General features: G+C 64.5%; 2 protein-coding genes across 7 annotated transcripts; both read left to right on the forward strand.

Moving 5' to 3' along the window:
• The first annotated feature begins 7 nt into the window (after positions 1–7).
• SCN2B (sodium voltage-gated channel beta subunit 2) lies at positions 8–5,668 on the forward strand. 2 transcript variants are annotated; one of them, XM_059867224.1, is made up of 5 exons: positions 10–257; positions 1,911–2,001; positions 2,940–3,106; positions 3,266–3,476; positions 3,577–5,668. In XM_059867224.1, the coding sequence occupies exons 3-5, from the start codon at positions 2,957–2,959 to the stop codon at positions 3,774–3,776; spliced, it is 561 nt and encodes a 186-aa protein (XP_059723207.1). In that variant the 5' UTR covers positions 10–257; positions 1,911–2,001; positions 2,940–2,956; the 3' UTR covers positions 3,777–5,668. The 2 variants fall into 2 exon arrangements, with proteins under 2 accessions (XP_059723205.1, XP_059723207.1); XM_059867222.1 differs by lacking the exon at positions 1,911–2,001 and having other exon boundaries at positions 8–257.
• A 5,221-nt stretch (positions 5,669–10,889) lies between these two features.
• Positions 10,890–17,941, forward strand: SCN4B (sodium voltage-gated channel beta subunit 4). Of its 5 annotated transcripts, none has more exons than XM_059867271.1 (5): positions 10,890–11,025; positions 14,102–14,265; positions 14,928–15,153; positions 15,362–15,491; positions 15,692–17,941. In XM_059867271.1, exons 1-5 carry the CDS (start codon positions 10,962–10,964, stop codon positions 15,783–15,785), a joined length of 678 nt encoding a protein of 225 aa, XP_059723254.1. In that variant the 5' UTR covers positions 10,890–10,961; the 3' UTR covers positions 15,786–17,941. The 5 variants fall into 5 exon arrangements, with proteins under 5 accessions (XP_059723254.1, XP_059723255.1, XP_059723258.1 ...); XM_059867272.1 differs by lacking the exon at positions 10,890–11,025 and adding an exon at positions 11,240–11,501; XM_059867275.1 differs by lacking the exon at positions 10,890–11,025 and adding an exon at positions 11,532–11,876 and having other exon boundaries at positions 14,102–14,243.
• Positions 17,942–17,999: the final 58 nt, after the last annotated feature.

Here is a 17,999-nt window from a genome sequence, read left to right on the forward strand (position 1 = left end):
CACCAACCACAGCATTTACTGCTTTTTTTCGCCCCAGCACCGCTCCAGCCATATTGGGCTGTGGGGAGAAAGCGGCTCTAATGTTCTATGTCACCTGCAAATAACCCGGGCGTTCGAAAAAGCACCTCCACCACCTCCACAATCCACACCAACACCACGTCCTCTCCACACACAAAAGTCCGTCAAAATGAGCCCGGAAGGCTGGCTCCCGCAGCCCACCTTGCTCCTCACTGGCCTCACCTTGCTCCTCTCGCTGGGTAAGTGTCGGCTTGAGCCCCCTTGCATGTGCCCAGGGGGGAGACACCCGTGCCCCTGGCCAGGAGCCCCTGCCCGTGTGCCAGCCCGGGCAGCGCCGTGTCGCAGGGGCTGGCACAGAGGTGGTCTGGCGTGCGCCCTGCAGAGAGCCACCAGCCTGGGTGACCTGCTTTTGGGCGGGGTGGGGGCTATGGTGCCACTGCATCTCCTAAAAACGCCCTGCATCCCGGCTGTGGAGAACAGAGCCCTTGGCATGGCGGGCAGGGGAGCGGGCTGCCGTGGGGACAGGGCTGCGCTGCCAGGTGGGCTGTGCTGTCCTTTGGGTGCTGCCAGGTGGGCTGTGCTGCCTTGTGCTGTCCTTTGGGTGCTGCCAGGTGGGCTGTGCTGCCTTGTGCTGTCCTTTGGGTGCTGCCAGGTGGGCTGTGCTGTCCTTTGGGTGCTGCCAGGTGGGCTGTGCTGTCCTTTGGGTGCTGCCAGGTGGGCTGTGCTGTCCTTTGGGTGCTGCCCGGTGGGCTGTGCTGTCCTTCGGGTGCTGCCAGGTGGGCTGTGCTGCCTTGTGGCTGTCCTGCGGGCACTGCCAAGGATGCTGTGGCGGTGGCTGTGGCTGTCCCCGGCCCGGTGGCCGTGCTGGGGCCGGCTCCGTGCATGCCCCGCGGCAGCAGCAGCAGCAGCAGCAGCAGCAGCAGCAGCGGCGCTGTGTCAGCAGCCCCGCGGCCGCATCGATCGCGGGCGGCCGGGAACGCTCCGCTCCTCCAAAGCGCTGTCCCGGAGCTCCCGGCGGGCTGCTTGTCCCCGAGGAGAGAGCCTGGGAAAGGAGGGTACAACAGCCGGTCAGGGCTGCTGCAGAGGCTGCTGTTCGTCCCCCCAGCCCGGGTGCAGCATGACGGCGCACTGGGAGCCAGCACAGCGCCGCAGGACACGGCCTGGAGGGTCCCGGGGGTTTTGGGGGTTTCTTCCCCCACCTCTGTTGTCCCCCAGGGCTGAGTGCCAGGCCAGTGGCAAAGTTTGGACCCACTTGGGTGCCTCTAGGTCCTGCCAGGCCGTGGTGTCCCTGCTTGGGTGATGACAGGTTTGCTGGTGGTGGAACCTCATATCTCTGTAGAGCCCTGGGGAGCCCTGAGGACAAGGGACAAGGCCAGGTCACCCACCTGCAGGCACACGGGGCACCCTGTGAGGGGCACCCAGGGAATGATTCCATGCAGGGATCCCCTCCAACCACTCCTGCTGGGACAGGCCAGCTCCTGGCTCTTCTCTCCGATCCCTGCAAGGTTTTCTTGGAGGCATCAAAGGTGGTGGCTGCCACGGGGCAGCAAGGCGGTGACACTGGGACACTTCGTCCTGCCTTGGGTTCTGTGACCCATCCCCATGCACCAGCTGTGCCCATCCCTGTGTCCCCAAGCCCTGTGGGAGCCCTCCCTGCTCTGGGGGTCGATGGAGGTTGTCTCCCCATGGGGTGTTCCCCATGGCTGCCAGCACAGCCAGGAGCTGTCCCAGGGCTTGGCCATACCCGAGGGCGCCGCTCTGCCCCCAGGAGCTGCGGGGTGCAGCTGGTGCCCAGCTGGCAGTGGGAGCTGCTCAGCACAGCTGTGCCTGCAGCTCGGGCACGGCTCCTGTCCCTGGCTGCAGAGCCTGGCCCTTTCCTGCCCTGCTTGCAGGCGGAGCGCAGCACGGAGCAGCCCTGACATGCGCCCAGCTTGGCCTCGGCAAGAAGGTTTGAGAGCAAAGAGCAGCAGCCCGAGGGGAGAGGTGAGGTGATCATTAAAGCACCTGGTGGCAGTGTCCCCGTGCCTGCCCTGCAGGGTGTCACGGCCCCCCAGGACACTCTGGTCCCTCGCAGGGCTCACTGTCCCCGTGTCCCTGTGCTTCTCAGGGCCTGGCCTGGTGTTGGCAGCCAGCTTGGCTGCACAGGAGCCTGCTCCCCCTGCCCAGCCTGGGCACAGATGCAGGTGCTGGGTTTGGGTGCTGCTCAGGGGAGCTGCAGGGAAGGACTGGAGGAGGGAGCAGGGCACAGACACCCCATCCCTGCCCCTCCCCAGGTGCGTCCTGCCCTGCGAGCTGCACCAGGTACTGCCCCTCTTTCTCAGCAAGGCCAGGGATCAGGGACTGGCCTTGTTCCCCCAGCAGAGACCTGGGTCCTGCTCTGGTCATTCCCAGCTGGAGAATCCTCCCGTGGGCTCTGCTGGCAGGGGAAAGCATCTGCATTCCCCGGGAGCCCCGGGGCCGGCCCTGGCAGATGCCAGCCCTGCTGCCGGAGCCGTGTCCCGCTGGGAATGCGATGGGATGAGCTCAGCCGTAATTTGCGTGTGGCTGTGGCGCCGGCCCCGCGTGCTGACGCTGCAGCCTCGCCCAGCGCCATCGATCCCGCAGCAGCACAGCCCCGGGGGACGGCCGGGAGCAGGGCTGGCCTGCAGGGAGCCCCGGGATGGCACAGGAGGGTCAGCAGCCCTGGCAGAGCAGGGACCATGCTCGGCCTGTCCAGCCCAGGGACGGCGCCAGGGCTGCTCCCCTCGTTCCTGCTGGGCAGGGAAATTCCAGTCCTGGCTGGATGCAGAGTGTGTGGATGTGCCTGGAAGGCAATGCCAGGCCCCAGGAAGAGCTCTGTGCAGGCAGGGCAGCATGGGGACATGGGCTCAGCTGCCAGGGTGGCTGCCTGTGACACCCCCCAAATCCATCTGCATTGGCAGCGCCCCCGACACTGGGCATGGAGGTCATGGCCCCTGCCATCATCAATGCCTTGAATGGCTCCTCTGTGAAGCTCTCCTGCACCTTCAACTCCTGCTACAAGGTGGAGAACAAGCAGTTTTCCCTCAACTGGACGTACCAGGAGTGCAGTAACTGCTCGGAGGAGCTGGTGAGTCTCTCTGGGGATATCTGGGGGCCTGGGACTGGCTCGAAGGGTGTTCCTGGGGGCTTCTTACAGGGCAGCACATGCAGGGAGGGGGAGCCTGGCTGGGAAATGACCTGTGGGGTGCCACACGCTGCCTCACCTGCTGTCCCCACGGCTGCCCAGTTCCTGCAGTTCCGCACCAAGATCATGAACAAGCAGCTGGATCGCTTCGGGAACCGCGTGGAGTTCACCGGCAACCCCGCCAAGTACGACGTGTCCTTCACCCTCAAAAACGTGCAGCTGGAGGACGAGGGCACCTACAACTGCTACGTGCTGAACCCCCCGGACCGGCACCGGGGCCACGGCAAGATCAGCCTGAAGGTGCTCACCAAAGGTCAGTGGTGCCCCGCGCCGGGGGCGCCCACGGGGGCAGGGTTCTCTCGCAGAGCCCTGCCTGTCCCCGCGGCCACTGAGCCCGTGCCCTGTGTCCCCAGAGCCCCCGAAGCACGACTCGACGGTGGCCGTGATCGTGGGCGCCTCCGTGGGCGGCTTCCTGGCCGTGGTGATCCTGGTGCTGATGGTGGTGAAATGCGTGCGCCGGAAAAAGCAGCAGAGGCTCAACACGGACGACCAGAAGACGGAGGAGGAAGGGAAGACGGACGGCGAAGGCAACCCGGATGAGGGCACCAAGTAAAGGCCCCCTGCCCGCCCCTCCCTCCTGCCCCCTGTACAGTGTGACCCTCTTGATGTGCTTCCCAGAGCAAGGATTTCTGTCTCCCCAGAGCATCCCTCCTTCCATGCAAACACCCAACCCAGCCTGGAGCAGGGCGCAGAGAGGAGGTCCCTGGAGCCTGGCTGCGCTGGGCAGGGCTGGGGAGAGGGGCTGAGGCCCCTGAGGCTGAGCTGGGACCAGCCTGTCCCCTGCTCTGAGTTGTGCCAGTGTAGTGAGGAGGTGCTGGGGAGAGGCTGGGGTGGGTGAGGGGGGATCTGTGCAGCCCCCACACACGGAGGGGCTGGAGCAGGGGATGCCAAGAGGGACAGAGGGGTCTGGGCAGCCCCGTGCCCCAGTGTCTGCTCTCTGTCCCAGTAGAAAATGTGAACGGGGGCCAGCAGAGCCTTTGGGGTCAGGGCTCATCCCCAGGTGCTCCTGCTGAGCCTGGGCCACTGGCACTGGTGTTTCCATCCCGAGGGATGCCGATAGCTGCCAGTCTCCTCCTTGCAAGCTCATGCTCCTCAGGGACTGTCCCAGGCTGCTCAGAAATCAGAGGCCAAGGCCGTGAGCCCACCCAGTGTCCTGGAGCTTTGCAGTGTTTTGGAACCATTAACAGCTCTTGGTGAGCGAGGGATGGACCCTTCTGCCTCTCGGGCTGGTTTTGGGTCTGAGCATCTCAGCCCGAGGTGCTGGGCTGCCTTTCTTGTGCTTGTTTCCTTCTTGGGGAGGGTGGTTGTGGTGGAAAATGTCCTGCTGATGTGTCAGACTGGGGTGGTGGGGAGTGCTGGGGTGAGGCTGCTCAGGACAAGGAGCTGCTGAAAGGGAGAGGAGCTTTTGGGCACTTGCTGGGAAGGACTGGGCACAACAGCAGGCCCAGAGTTAGGACAGCTCTGTCACCCTGGAGCAGCCCTGCGATGCTGAGACTGCCTCCTCCAGCCTCCCTGCAGAGCACTGCACACTGTAACTGCCATGGCAATGCACTGCCAGCATGCCCAGCCCCGTGTGCCACCTGCCTCACCTGGCAGGTGAGCTGTGCTGGCCTCAGCACTGGGGGTTCAGGCAGGGAGTGACCCAGGGCAGTGTCCCCTGTGGCACCAGACCTGAGCTTTTCTCCTCCCGTGGCTGCCAGGAGGGGGACAGTGCCCGGAGCCACAGGGGACACTGGCCAGGGGTAGGGGATGGAGGTCCTGTCACCCATGAGCAGCACTGCCAGGGGAGAAGGGACATCTTTGCAGCATCCCCATGCAGAGAAGGGGCACCTTTGCCACGTCCCTGTGTAGGTGCCATCCCGGCAATGCCATCAGGCCCCAGGGATGGGGGACAGCTGTGCCCTCCCCGCTCTGCCCCATCGCTTCCCACCCCGGCCCCACGTGCACCGTCCATCCCACTCGACCCCGCTGGGCTCCACGCTGCTCCCCTCCCCTCCGCAGCAGGAATGTGCCGTGTCCCACGCCTGGCCCCCTTCCCCGGGCCCTGCTGCCCGGGAGGGCCGGGCAGTCCCCGCCCCGCACAGTGCCAGCGGTGCCGCAGGGCTCCCGCACCGCTTTCTGCCAGAGCCGGGCTGTCCCCGGCTCCTGGCGGGACTGAGCCGGCTCCTCGGGGGCGCTGAGGCCTCCGAGTGTTGCACACGACCAGTCTTGCCTCTGCCTTTCATTTCTGCTCGTGCACTACCCTTGGATTGCTACTCGCCGATGCACCTGTCTGTACCTGGCCGTGCCCAGCAGAGTGACAAAGACAGATCCGTACACACGGGAGGGGCTGCTCTGCCTCGGGCCTGCGCCTCCCCTGGGCTTCCCTTGCCAAGCGCTCTGCCGAGTGTGGGATGTTTTTATTGCTCTTTGTACAGTCAAACAAACAAAAGAACAACAAAACACCGACTTTGCCCTCGATGCTTTTGTGCCGCAGCCCGGAGGGGCGGGACGGGCCCCTCGCCTGCTCTGCCTGGGGGGATGAGGCCGTTCCTTGGTCCTGCTGAGGGGCTCTGGGTGCTGAGGGAGCCCAGGGCACCCTGTGTGTCCACAGCTCTGTCCTGGGAGGTGGCACAGAGCCAGGGCAGAGCTGGGGGTGGGAGCGTGGCCAGCGCTGCCCCAGCCTCCCCACGGGGAAATTCCAGGGGGGCTCCACACCCACTGTGGGGCCTCCTGGACCTGTGCCCTGTCAGCCTCTCCACGGTGCTCCTCAGAGAGCTGGGATTGATGGCTGCTCGTGGCAGGTAAGGCTCAGCAGGCTCCAGCAGAGCCCAGGGCACACACTGGGTGATGGACACCCGCAACCGGCTGTTCTCCCGGTCCAGCAACGCCGTGGGGATGCTCCAGAGCAGCACGACACAACTGGGGCACAGGTGATGGGCACATCCATCAGCTCAGCCACCGTGGAGACACGAGGGAAGCTCTGACAGCACCCTCCACCCTGCCTCTCCCTGTGCCCTTCACTCGGGCTGCCAAGCGCCAGTGCATCCCAACTCCTCACACGGGCAGAGTCTGCCCCGAGGCACTGCCACCCCTCTTTCCACCCTCCAGCCCTGCCTGGCCCCCTCCTCAGCCCCCCAGCATTCCCAGCAGCAGTGCCAGTGGGATGAGCTCTCTGGGTGTCCCTGTCCCTGCTGGGCACTGTGCCCTGGGCACCTCAGCGTGGGGTCAGCGCTGCGGGAAACTTCCAGCTTCCCGTGGCACCTCTCCCTCCCCGAGGAAGGGCACCCAAATCACCTCCACTGTCCTGCTGACACAGTCCTGCAGCTCTGGGGAGTGCAGCAAATCGATCCCTGGAACAACTTTGCTGTGCAGGGAGGAGCAGCTCCCCGGAGGAGGACGTGGGGTTATCCCCACCCAGCTTCAGGGGTCAATACAGCCATGGGCAAAGGGGGTGGGAGACCCTCGGCACCTTTAGGATGCTCGTTAGAATGTTGCTGGCAGAAAACTTGAGGAGAGCAGCGGGATCAGAGAGGAGACCCCGTGGGACACAACAAGGGTGAGTTCTCCTCACTGCAGGGACTGAGGGCAGTGACAGAACCCCCCCAGCACTGGGGCTTCACGGGTTCTCCAGAACCGTGGGCATTCCTTGTAACAGAACACTGGAATTTCCTGGGGCAGGTGGGATTGCAAGTGTTAAAGAGCAAGAGAGGGGCTGAGAGGTGGCAGGGACCTCAGCCTGTTCCTGTGCAGTCACAGGGGATGCTGGGGTGTCTCGGGGAGAGTCCAGAGCCACAGTCCCAGCAATGCTGCCCTGCTCCCGGGGCTGGTGAGCAAAGAGGGGCTCCTGGGAAGGGAACAGCCTGGGGCAGAGCGGTCCGGGCCAGTGAGGGGTGTGAAGGGCAGCTCTGGGGGGACACAACAGGGAGGCCCCGGTGGGGGTGGCCTCGGGCTGTGCCGGGTCAGGATCAAAGTTTCTCCTGGGATACGGCAGGGCTGCCTCAGCGATTCTTGCGGATGCTCTGCAGTGGCTGCCGGGGGACACGGCCGCTCTTCCCCTGCGTGTTTAAAGGGCCGGTGGAAGGGAAGGGGTGAGGAACCTGTGTGCTCCAGAGGGCAGGCAGCCCCGCTGCGGGGGCGAGCAGGCAGCGGCAGCGCAGGGAGAGGGGAAAGCACCGCTCCGAGGCAGAGCAGCAGGCAGCCGAGAGCTGGGGTGACAAAAGCAGCCAGGTACTCACCCGCAGTCTGTGCCCGGGAGCTCTCGCTCAGCTTCCAGCCCAGCCAGGACAGTCCTGCAGAGCCTGATCCCTGCGGTGCCTCCTGCCCACTGCCAGCTGCCGGGATGCCAGGCCACCTTGTCTTTTAAAGGTCACAGCCAGAGGACCTTGCAGTAAACATAAGGTGCTGATGGGAAGCTCTGTTCCAGCGCTGCCACCTCCTCCTCCCCCTCCATCGGCAGGAGGGCTCTGCGTGCTCCGGGTCCGGGAGCACAGCATCGTCTGGCTCGGGCAGCTCTGGGAGGAGGCTGGGGCTGTCCTCGGGGAGCAGCCCCTGGCAGGATGCTCCAGGGCAGCCGGGGCCGGCGCTGTGCCTGCTGCGCTGGAGCTGCAGCCCAAGCGCTCTGCTCAGCCCTACCTGGTCGGTAGCCACGTGGAGGGAGGCAGGAGCCCTCCTCGGAGAGCAGCAGCCTGGCATGTTAACCCTCCCAGCTCCACCAGTGCAAGGCGAGAAGGACTGAGGGTACACAGGCGGCCGCTGTGCCCCCGGCAGGCCGTGAGCCAGGTGGCAGCACCCTGAGCCCTCCTTCCTGTCCCCGGGGAGGTGACAGTGTCCGAGCACAGCGTGCTCGCCTTCCCTGAAACCAGACGCGGCAGCCTGGTGCTGGGCTCAGCAGAACAAGTTTCCGCTGAGCCGCAGGAGCCGCGGGTCTCAGGCTGGACATCTGTGTCCTGCCGAAATGCCAGGGCCAGCTGCTGCCAGCGCCCTTCCCGGGCACGGCCGGGCTGGGGACAGCAGAGCCCTGCCCCGGCCCGCGGCGGTGGCAGCTGTCTCACGGGATCAATCGGCCGAGGAGACCGGCCGGAGCTGCCGAGTGTGACAGCTCCATCAGGCGCTGGTGACAGCCAGCGTCCCGCTGCCAGCCCCGGGGCTGCGTGGGCACAGCTGCCCCGGGCGTGCGGGGGAGCGGGCAGGGGGTGCCGGGCTGAGACCCTGCTCAGCAGGGAGACGTGGCTGCAGGACCTTGTCAGCACGGAATTAGCTGGGTGCCCACCTGCCCGCTGCACCCCGTTTGTGCCAGCGCCCACAGCAGCTCTGTGGTATTTACTGGCCAACCCTTGCAGCCAGGTTTCCCAATCTTCCTGCCTCCAGAAGGATTCGGGACTCTGCTGGCACGGCTCTCAGTGGCAGTTTAGGCAAATGCACCCCAACTTGCATCCCAAAAGCAAGCAAACTCGGCAGGCACCTGAGCATCCCGGGAGGGGCTCCTCCACACCTGCCCCTGCACCGGTGTAGGGCTGCTCTTCCAGGTCCCCGCTGCTGCAGGTCCTGTTTGCTGCATGCTGGCCTCAAACTCACCTGTGCCTCTGGCCCCAGCAGCCACCAGGCACCCTGCCGGGGTGACAGGCGTCCCTGCACCCCGAGGACCTCTCTGCCTGCCCTCTCACAATTAGTGATTCTCCAGCAAACGCTGCACTCCTCCTCCCGTCCCCACACCGCGCCTGCAGCTCCGCTCCCCTCGCTGTATCCATCACCTCCCTATATCCATCACCTCCCTATATCCATCACCTCGCTGTGTCCATCACCTCGCTGTATCCATCACCTCCCTGTTTCCATTAGCTCCCTGAGTGCATCCCCTTCCTGAATCCATCCCCTCGCTGAGTGCATCCCCTCCCTGAATCCATCCTTTCCCTGAATCCCTCCCCTCCCTGAATCCATCCTTTCCCTGAATCCCTCCCCTCCCTGAATCCCTCCCCTCCCTGAATCCATCCCCGCGCCCGCCGAGGCACCTTCTGCTGCATCAGCAGAGCCGTGCTCGCCGCTCCTGCAGCGCCGGCTGCCAGCGCTGCCCTGCCCGCTCCGCCGGTATTTTTCCTGCCTCTCTTGCCAGCTCTGCAGCCCTAACGCCTCAACCCACAGGCACTGCTGGCATCCTCTCAGGCTCCCCTGGGATGTCCCCGTGCCCTGCAAAGCCTCCTGCTTTCCCTCCTCTCTGCCGCTTCCTGCTGCAGAGGGGGCTGGATGGGGACGGGGAGCCTTAAGGTGCCCTGAAGGTGACAGGCTGTGGCACCTGAGACGTGCAGGCAGCATCCCTGCGGGTGAGCTGCTCTCACACCCAAAACCCAATCAGTCCAGGTCGGGGAGGCCTTGCCTGGTCCCTGGGGTGAGCTTTGCCAGGACGCGTGCCCTGTGTCACCGCAGCCCAGGGAAAATTCAGCGCCGTTCCTGCTCCAGGAGGGCGGCAGCGCCTCCTCCCCTTCCCGCCGTGGCTGTTTTGGGACGCGCCACCTCCCGCAAACGCTGCTCTCGCCGTGGGGCTCGCTGGCTAATGGACCAGGGCACGGAGGTGAGGCTCTGCCTGCCCGCACCACGCCCCGGGGCTTCCATTAGGAGAGCCCCGCGGCCTAAAGGATGCGAGAAAAGGTGGCTGAGACGGGAACTTTTGTGCAGCCAATTATCCCGGAACAAGATTACTGTGAGAAAAATGAGTTCTGAGTGTTCCCTTTGGCGCCGGGCGGGTCCCTCTGCAGCCATCGGGCTCTGGCTTTGCATCCCACCTGTGTCTGCTGTCTGTCTCGGGGATGCAGGGCAGGGACACCTGGTGCCACCCTGCCGAGGTGCCCCGAAGGACAGCTGAACCCCAGCCTTGTCCTGTTTTGTTGTCCTGGGAAGCCACCGGCCTTAGTGGCACTTCAGCCTCTTCCCAAGGTGGCCCAGGGCAACACCAGCCCAGTGTTTCCGGGCTACCACAGAATCACTGAGACTGGAAAAAAACCTCTAAGATCAAGCCCAACTATTAACCCAGAACTGCCAAGGCCATCACTAAACCATGTCCCCAGGTGGCACAGCCGGATGGTTTTTGAACTCTTCCAGGGTTGGTGACTCCACCACTGCCCTTGGCAGCCTGTGCCAGGGCTGGACAACCGTTTCAGTGGAGAAATCTTCCCTAAAATCCAACCTAAACCTCCCCTGGCACAGCTTGAGGCCGTTTCCTTTTGTCCTGTCATTTGTTACCTGGGAGAAAAGCCCGACCCCCACCTGGCTCCACCCTCCTGTCGGGGAGTTGACGAGAGCGAGAAGGTCCCCTCGAGCCTCCTTATCTCCAGTTTAAACTCTCCAGCTCCCCCGGCCTCTCCTCATCCCGCTGGTTCTCCAGCCCCTTCTCTGGACACACTCCAGCCCCTCAATGTCCTTCTTTCGAGGGGCCCAAAACGGCTCCCAGGATTCGGGATGCGGCTTCATCAGTGCCGAGCCCAGGGGGACCGTCACTGCCCGGGTCCAGGGAGCGCTCCCCGACTCCCGGGCGGGCGGGTGCGCGGGGGGATGCGCGGGGATACGCGGGGGGATGCGGGGGGATGCTGGGGGATGCGGGGGGATGCTGGGGGATGCGGAGGAGCGCGGAGGAGCGCGGAGGAGGGCTCAGCGCAGCCCCGCCCCGCCCGGCGCGGCCCCGCCCGGCGCCGCTCGCCCTCGGCGGGGGCGGCCAGAGCCGGGCGCTGCGGGCAGCAGGGACCGCTCCGCTCCCCTCCGCGCCGCAGCCATGGCCCCGGGCTCCCCCGCCGCTCGCCACCGCGCCGCGCCGCGCCTGCTGGCCGCGCTCCTGGGTAAGGGGCGCCGAGGGCTGCGGGGACCCCTCCGGGTACCGCCCGCGTCCTGTGTCCCCCCACCCCGGCTCCCCGGCGGGGACCCTGCCCCGGGGAGCCGCGGCAGCCCGAGGCGGGGGTCCCCGCTCCGCACCCATGCCCTGCGCCCCGCCCGCCGCTCCCGGGGATGCCGCCCGCGGGCGCTAACGCCGCTCTCCGCTCTGCAGACGGACGGTCCGGAGCGCCGGGGATAAGTCACTTGGCCAAGGTGACTTCGCAGCCGAGCCCCAGCTCCGAAGTCCCGGCTCCAGCCCCTGCCCTGCCCGCACCGGCGCTCCCGCGGCCAGCGCTTCTCCTGCGAGCACTGCGGCTGCACCCCGCTTTGCCCCGCTCCTGACCCCCCAGCCAGCGGGGACCGCGCTGCCTGCCTGCCCGGGACCGGGGGATGGCCGTGGGGAGGCCGTGCACTGCTTCAGCGCCAGCACGCCCGCCGACAGGTCATGGTCTTACGGTTCGTTCGGTACAACGACCATCCGCATGTGCTTGTCCCCGGCGCGGGGACCGACCCGCGCTGCAGGGCCGCTGCTTGGAGCATGATGCCGGCCCTGTGGCCGGGGATGCCAGAGATCCCCCGCCACAGGGTGCAGGGAGGGGCTGGCAGCCGTTCCCTCCCCGCTGCACACCTGGGGCAGGCTCCAGCCACCTGCATCAGCCTCACGCCCCCGCTGCACTCCTGCTCCCGCGGGTCATCCTCGCGTCAGCCTGGAACCGAGGGCTGGCTGTGCAGCGTTTGCTGCTGGGGCACTCCCGTGGGAGGCGTTTTAGAGGGCAAAGTTCTTAAGTTAAAGGATGCTGGAGACGCAAAAAAGCATGTAAGTACCTGACCCCCTGCAAGCTTTGGGTGCCAGCACCTGAGCTGGCACTGGGGTGGTAGGAGAGACTCGGAGATGAGACAACTCAGGGGTCTGGGGTACAGGGCGTGGAGGTGGGAACAGGGTCCCACGAGTCGCTCAGGTGGGCTGGGAGCTGGAGAGGGCGGTGGGCAGGGGAGTGCAGGGCGGGTCTCCTGCAGGTTTCGGGGCTGCCGTGCTCCGCAGGGAGTGGCAGCGGGCTCCTGGCTGCAGCACGGAGCCAGGGCACAGCCCCTCCCGGTGGAGAGGTGAGGGCCGTGTGTCCTGTCCCCGAGCACACCGCACCTGGCTCGGGCTGGGCAGGGAGCTCCTCTCTTTGAAGCCCGCTGGAGAGGAGCCCGGCCAGCCTGCCAGGCATGGCTTGCTGCCTGCGCCAGGATGTCACGCTGACTTTTATGGGCAGTGAAAGTTTTTCTCGAGCAGCTTCCCCACAGATGGCAGTCCGGGATGGGCACAGAGCCCCCTCGCTGTGGGGGGCTCTCCCTCTGCAGGAGCAAAGCGCAGGCAGCCAAGGCTCTGGCGGCAGCAGGAATGGCTGCTCCCTGCTTCCCTGGGAAACGCTGGTGCCTGCAGGCATGGGAGGAAGCCTGGAGCCCCCAGGGGAGTGGCCCTGAAGGTTGGGGATCTGGTGGTGCAGCAGCTTTGGGAAGGTTTGGAAAAGCAGCACTGAGAGCTGGTGCGTGGCAGGGTCGGTCAGTGCTCCCCCAGCATGTTTTCCTCGGTGCTTTATTTAGTGGTAACATATCGGTTTTGTCTTCCTGAGAGCACAGGATGACAGGAACAAGGTCAGCCTCGATTTACCCCACACATTCAATTCAGATTACATTCTAAGGGTGGCAGACAGGTTTTAAAGTGTTGCAAGCTGCAAGGAATCATCTTTCCTGCTAGTGTCCGCTTGCAGCACGCTGCAGGCTCAGAGGGACCTGCAGAGCCAGGCATCCCTCTGCCAACTCCTGCTCCAGCGGGACAACTCCTGTCCCCTGGGATACTCCTGCCTGTGAAGTCCCCTCTGTAGCACCCCAGAGCTGCTCTAGGAGCCTGACAGCTGCAGGAGATTCCATCTGCTGGGAACCACTCCCTGCCGGTAGCTCCGGCCTCTCGAGCAGAATGAGGAGTGCTTCTGTGTAAAGTTAAATAACTCCTGCCTGCAGTGCTTGCAATGCAGCACTGCAGCAGGGCCCGGAGCCCAGGATGCAGGGCTCTCGGGCTTGGCTCTGGCTGCGACGTGCCTGGGGAGTTGTTAGCACCGGCTTGTGTGGGAGAATAAATCAGCAGCTGAGGCGGCTGCAGAGAGAGGCGAATCCTGACAGAGGGCAGCGTGTCCGAGTTAAGGTGTTGGGGCAGCTGGGGATCGCCTTGCAGCCCTGGGAAAAGCTGTGTCCCCTGGATGTTGTGCCCAGGAAGACTCTGCAGGGCTGGCTGAGGTCTGGGGAAGGGGAGGACAGTGCTTTGCAGGGCCGTGTGACACCTTAGCTGTGCCACACAAACAGAACGGGGCAGTGCTGGGATGGGGATGGGGAGCAGGGCTGCTCCTCTGATCAGGACCAGAGCATCCCTGTGCTCCCAGAAAGAATCTGTGAGGACAGTGGTGGCCCAGCCCAGTGCACTGCCAGTCCCTGCACCCCAGGAGCGCTCAGCTGCAGCTGGGCTCCTACCTACTCCTCTCTCCCTGCTCCTCTCTCCCTGCTCGGGGGAGCTGAGGAGGAGCAGGAGAGCTGCCTCCTGCAGTTTGAAGGTCATCTGGCCGCTCCGGAGGGAGCCGGGGCTCTCTCTGCTGGGCGTGAGGGGGCTGCTCCCGAGGGCAGGGCAGGGCAGCGGGAGGGCAGCGGGTGGCAGGCGGCCAGGACAGCCACGCTAATTGCTGCTCCAGCTCCCGCCTGAAGAACAGAGCTCTGCTTCGCCTTGGCTTTTTTCTCCCCCTTTAAGGTCCAGCTGGAGGCCTGTGGATAACATGCAAATCAGGGCTGTCATTTGCACGCTTTCTTCGTGGGGATATTCTGGCTCCCTTTGAACCCGCGCTGTCTCTGCGGGTGACCCAGCCCCAGTCCCTGCGGGTCCCCTCTGTCACCGAGCCCTTCTAGGGCTGGGGACAGGTGCTGTGCTCCTGCCACGGCAGCCTGGGGTGCCAAAGGGGGCAAGGGGTGACAAAGCCTTGGCCTCACTCTCTGCTCCCCTCTCCCTGCCAGGTTTGCACATCTTGGCCATCGCCTTCGCCCTGGAGGTGTCGGTGGGGAAGGCCAACACGGTGACGGCTCTGAATAACTCCAATGTCCTGCTGCCCTGCACCTTCACCACCTGCATAGGCTTCCAGGACCTGGTCTTCAAATGGTATTTCAACACGACAGAGCTGGTGGGTGGCTCTCTGGGCTCTGCCTCTGCTTTCCTGGCAGCTCCTGTTGTGCTTCCCCAGCGCAGCTCGGCACCGCAGCTCTCACAGTTCCCTTTCTCCTCCTGCAGGATGTCCTTCTCTCCGTGTCACCAGCTCTGGGGGGGACAAGGCTGTGCCAAGGGGTGACTGAAATACCCCAGAACATTGTGCTTTTGGCACAAAGCTGTTCTAGATTCGCTGCTGCCCACAGGCTCATTTGTTTTCATAAACTGGCTGTTCAGGTGCAAATCTGCACTTAGGGCAAAATATGGTTCATTTCCTCCTCCTTCGCTTGCTTTGAAATATGAGAGGTTCTGTATAGATTTGCTTTCTGCTGGGAATATTTGGCTCCTCAATTCCTCAGCAGAAGGACTGGTTTGGAGCAGCTCTGGCCAGCAAAGGAGCTCACTTTCTCTGGGGATCTCCCATTTTTTGCATGGTCTGTTCCATTTCTTCAGGGCAGGTGGGATCTGCTGCTCCCCAGCAGGATGTGCATCAGGTTCCTCTCCACAGCCATTGCTGCTTTAACGGGGTGTAATGGGACATTTGGTGGGGGTGTGTGTGGGCAGAGCTGAGTCTGGGCACCATCAGGAGAGCGTGAGCCTTTCCCTCACGCAGCTGATCCTGCCCCCCTGCCCCTGCAGATCTACCACGGCAAGATAAAGACCAAGGCCACGGAGCCCACCCTGGTCTGGCACAACCCGCGGGTGGAGTTCGTTGGCTCCACCACCAAGAAGGAGAACAACATCTCCATCGTGCTGAACGGCGTGGAGTTCAGCGATGCTGGCAAGTACACCTGCCACGTCAAGAACCCCAAGGAGAGGAACGCCCAGCACAACGCCACCATCTTCCTCTCCGTGGTCCATAAGAGTGAGTGCTGGCCGGGGGTGGCCCTGGGCAGGTGGAAATGCCCACACATGGTGACAGGCCCCTTGGTTTGCTGTTGAGGTGGTGCACAGAGGTGGGTGGCACCCCTGGAAGCCTTGTGGGGAGGAGGTTGTGGGTTTTTGGCATGGGGTGTGCAGCTGGGAGCTCCCCGCTCCCCTCCCAAGACCCCTCAGCACCTTCTCTCCCACAGTGGTGGAGACAGACAACACTGTGACTCTCATCATCGTGGGCGTGGTGGGGGGGCTCATCGGCCTCCTCATCCTCTTCATGCTCATCAAGAGGGTGGTGCTGTTCATCATCAAGAAGACGCAGGACGGGAAGTGAGTGCGGGGGCTCTGCGTGGGGTTGGGGCTCTGGGGCCGGGCTCGGGGGGCTCTCGGGGCCGGGCTCGGGGGGCTCTCGGGGCCGGGCTCGGGGGGCTCTCGGGGCCGGGCTCGGGGGGCTTTCGGGGCTGGGCTCGGGGGGCTCTCGGGGCCGGGCTCGGGGGGCTCTCAGCTGCCCGTGCCCTCTCCCCGTGCAGGAAGGAGTGTCTGGTGAGCTCGTCAGGGAACGACAACACCGAGAACGGCCTGGCCGGCTCCAAGGCGGAACAAAAAGCCCCACCAAAGGCATGAACGAAGCAGCGGCGCCCCGCGCCCGCCTCGCCCCGCCGCGGGAGCCCCGGCACGGGACGAGCCTCCCCCTTTTGTTTTCTTTCCGAACTGCCAGCGCTTGAGACATGTTTCTATTACACACGTGCCTGCAACCTGCACTGCTTCTCCGACAAGGCTGCGGCTGCCGGGGGGACTGGGAGCTTCTCGCGGACTCGGACTGGGAGGCTGCTGGGGCGGAGGGAGCCGCCGGCTCCGCTCTGAGCACAGGCAAGAGGGTGCCGGGCAGGGCAGGGGCAGGGGCCGGGTGGGTGCCGTGCCCGGGGCCCGGTGCTGGGCACTGGGGATCCGCTGGGTGCTGGCGGTGCTGAGCTGAGGTGGCTGGGAGCTGCTGCTGCATCCAGGAGGTTTCTGGAGCAGGGCAAGGATGCTCAGAGCTGGCCGTGCAGGTGGCGTGGCGCGGCAGGACGGCAGGAAGCAGGACTGTGATAAGCACACTGGGGAACCAAATCAGCCACAGGCCCTGGCTGTGCCTCGGTGCCTCCCACAGCAGGGCTGGGGAGGTGGCCGTGTCCCAGGGCCATCCCTGGGGACAGGGGGGCTTCTCCCCAGGCAGCCATCCGGGGAGAGCTCCCCGGCTTGGTGCTGCCCCCTCCCCTCTCTCTGGAGCTCGGCACTCGGAGCAGCGACGCTTTTGATGCTGGTGCCAAGGCTGAGCTCGTTACGTGGATGTTTTTGTGTGAGATTCCAGGGGAAAGCAGCCAATTGCCTTTCCCTTTCGCCAGGGCGGGGAGGGAGCACAGCCGAGCCCGGGCCAGGGGAGCCGGGCCAGGGCTGTGCCACTGGCCCACTGGGCAACCCTGGGCAAGTTGCTCTGCCTCTCCATGCCTCAGTTTCCCCATCTGTAAAATGGGGACAAAAATACTGCTCTACCTCACGGGGTGGGTGTGAGGTTTCCTTGGCTATGATGGTGAAGTGCTCTGGGGTGAGGGGTGAGTGGACTCACAGGATGTGAGACACAAAGAGAGAGAGCTACATCTGAGGTTGACCATTTCCTTTAAAAAGTGATTTTTTCCCTGTCTCTCCAATTTGTGGGTGTCTGACAGTGACACTGCAGGACAGGCAGCTCCCCTGTCCCCACAGTAAATTGGGATTCACAGCTGAGCCATGGCTTGCTGTGGGGGCTTGTGCTCTGGCAGAGGTGCTGGAGTGGGAGTAGGTGAGGATTTGGTGGCCAAGGTGACAAGGAAAGGCTGGGTGCTACTTTCTCTGGAGATGCTGGTTCACAGGGGGCTGGTCACCCCAGGCTGGGCCTCGGGGCAGCCACTGGAGCAGGACCGTGTGCTCGGGACAGGGGACAGGTACTGGCACCTGGCCCCAGGCAGGTCCCTTGGCTGTTGATAAGACAGGCAAGTGGGAGTCAGGGTCCTGATCTTCTCTCTGAGGGTCTGTGGCACCCTCAGAGAGGCCAATCTGTGCTTCGGTGTCCCCACCTGTACGCTGGGGACAGTCTGAGCCACCTCTGAGGAGGGGTGGGGCGCCCTGCCCGGCTCTGCCACAGCCCGCGGTGGGAGGTGCCCTGTGCCAGGTGTTGTGACACGCCAGCGCCACCTGTGCGAGCCCGGGAGGAGCCCGAGACCTCCCAGTCACCCCGAGAGACCCCGGCCCGCCCTTGGAGGAGCCCTCCCGCGGGGGAGAACAGCGAGGCGAGGAAGGGAGTTTTTTAAAGACTATTTTTAGCTGTCCTAACCTGTTGGCCTTTTATAGCCGGCGCGTGGACGCAGCTCCACTCCCCGCCGGATATGCAATGCTGCACTATGCATGGATATCTCCTCTGGCTCGGTGGGAAACGGCCACAAAAGCACTTTTGGGAATGTAACCCCGTGTAACCCAAGCCACGGGTGCTCCGGGGGAGCGGGCTGCCCCGGGGGGTTGTGCCAGCACCAGCGGGGTCTCTGCTGTCACCGGGGCCCTGGGGGGGCTGCAGAGGCACCCCGGGGGTGTGTGCTGCCACAGACAGGTGTGTGTCCAAGCACAGGTAAAGCTGCGTGGGAGGAAGCTGCGGGTAAGCACAGGGGGGTGTGCGCCGGGCTGTGTGATGACTTACAGCACATCTTTGCACTGTAGAGGTTTAGTTAGCTTTGCCTTGAATGAAATAAAGTTTACGTTTACTAGAGAAACTCGCCGGTGTTTGGGGTTGCTGTGGGTGTTTGTTTAGGTCTGGGAGGTGGCTGAGTG

The sequence above is a fragment of the Haemorhous mexicanus genome, chromosome 24 (assembly GCF_027477595.1).
Source record: "Haemorhous mexicanus isolate bHaeMex1 chromosome 24, bHaeMex1.pri, whole genome shotgun sequence".
NCBI lineage: Eukaryota > Metazoa > Chordata > Aves > Passeriformes > Fringillidae > Haemorhous > Haemorhous mexicanus.

Excerpts from the sequence above, each read along its gene's own strand:
- SCN2B (XM_059867222.1), top strand. The coding sequence starts at position 188 with ATGAGCCCGGAAGGCTGGCTCCCGCAGCCCACCTTGCTCCTCACTGGC. Across the intron at positions 258-2,939 it reads CACCTTGCTCCTCTCGCTGG|CGCCCCCGACACTGGGCATG; the intron begins GTAAGTGTCGGC and ends CTGCATTGGCAG. Across the intron at positions 3,477-3,576 it reads CCTGAAGGTGCTCACCAAAG|AGCCCCCGAAGCACGACTCG; the intron begins GTCAGTGGTGCC and ends CTGTGTCCCCAG.
- SCN4B (XM_059867271.1), top strand. The coding sequence starts at position 10,962 with ATGGCCCCGGGCTCCCCCGCCGCTCGCCACCGCGCCGCGCCGCGCCTG. Across the intron at positions 15,154-15,361 it reads CCTCTCCGTGGTCCATAAGA|TGGTGGAGACAGACAACACT; the intron begins GTGAGTGCTGGC and ends TCTCTCCCACAG. Across the intron at positions 15,492-15,691 it reads AAGAAGACGCAGGACGGGAA|GAAGGAGTGTCTGGTGAGCT; the intron begins GTGAGTGCGGGG and ends CTCCCCGTGCAG.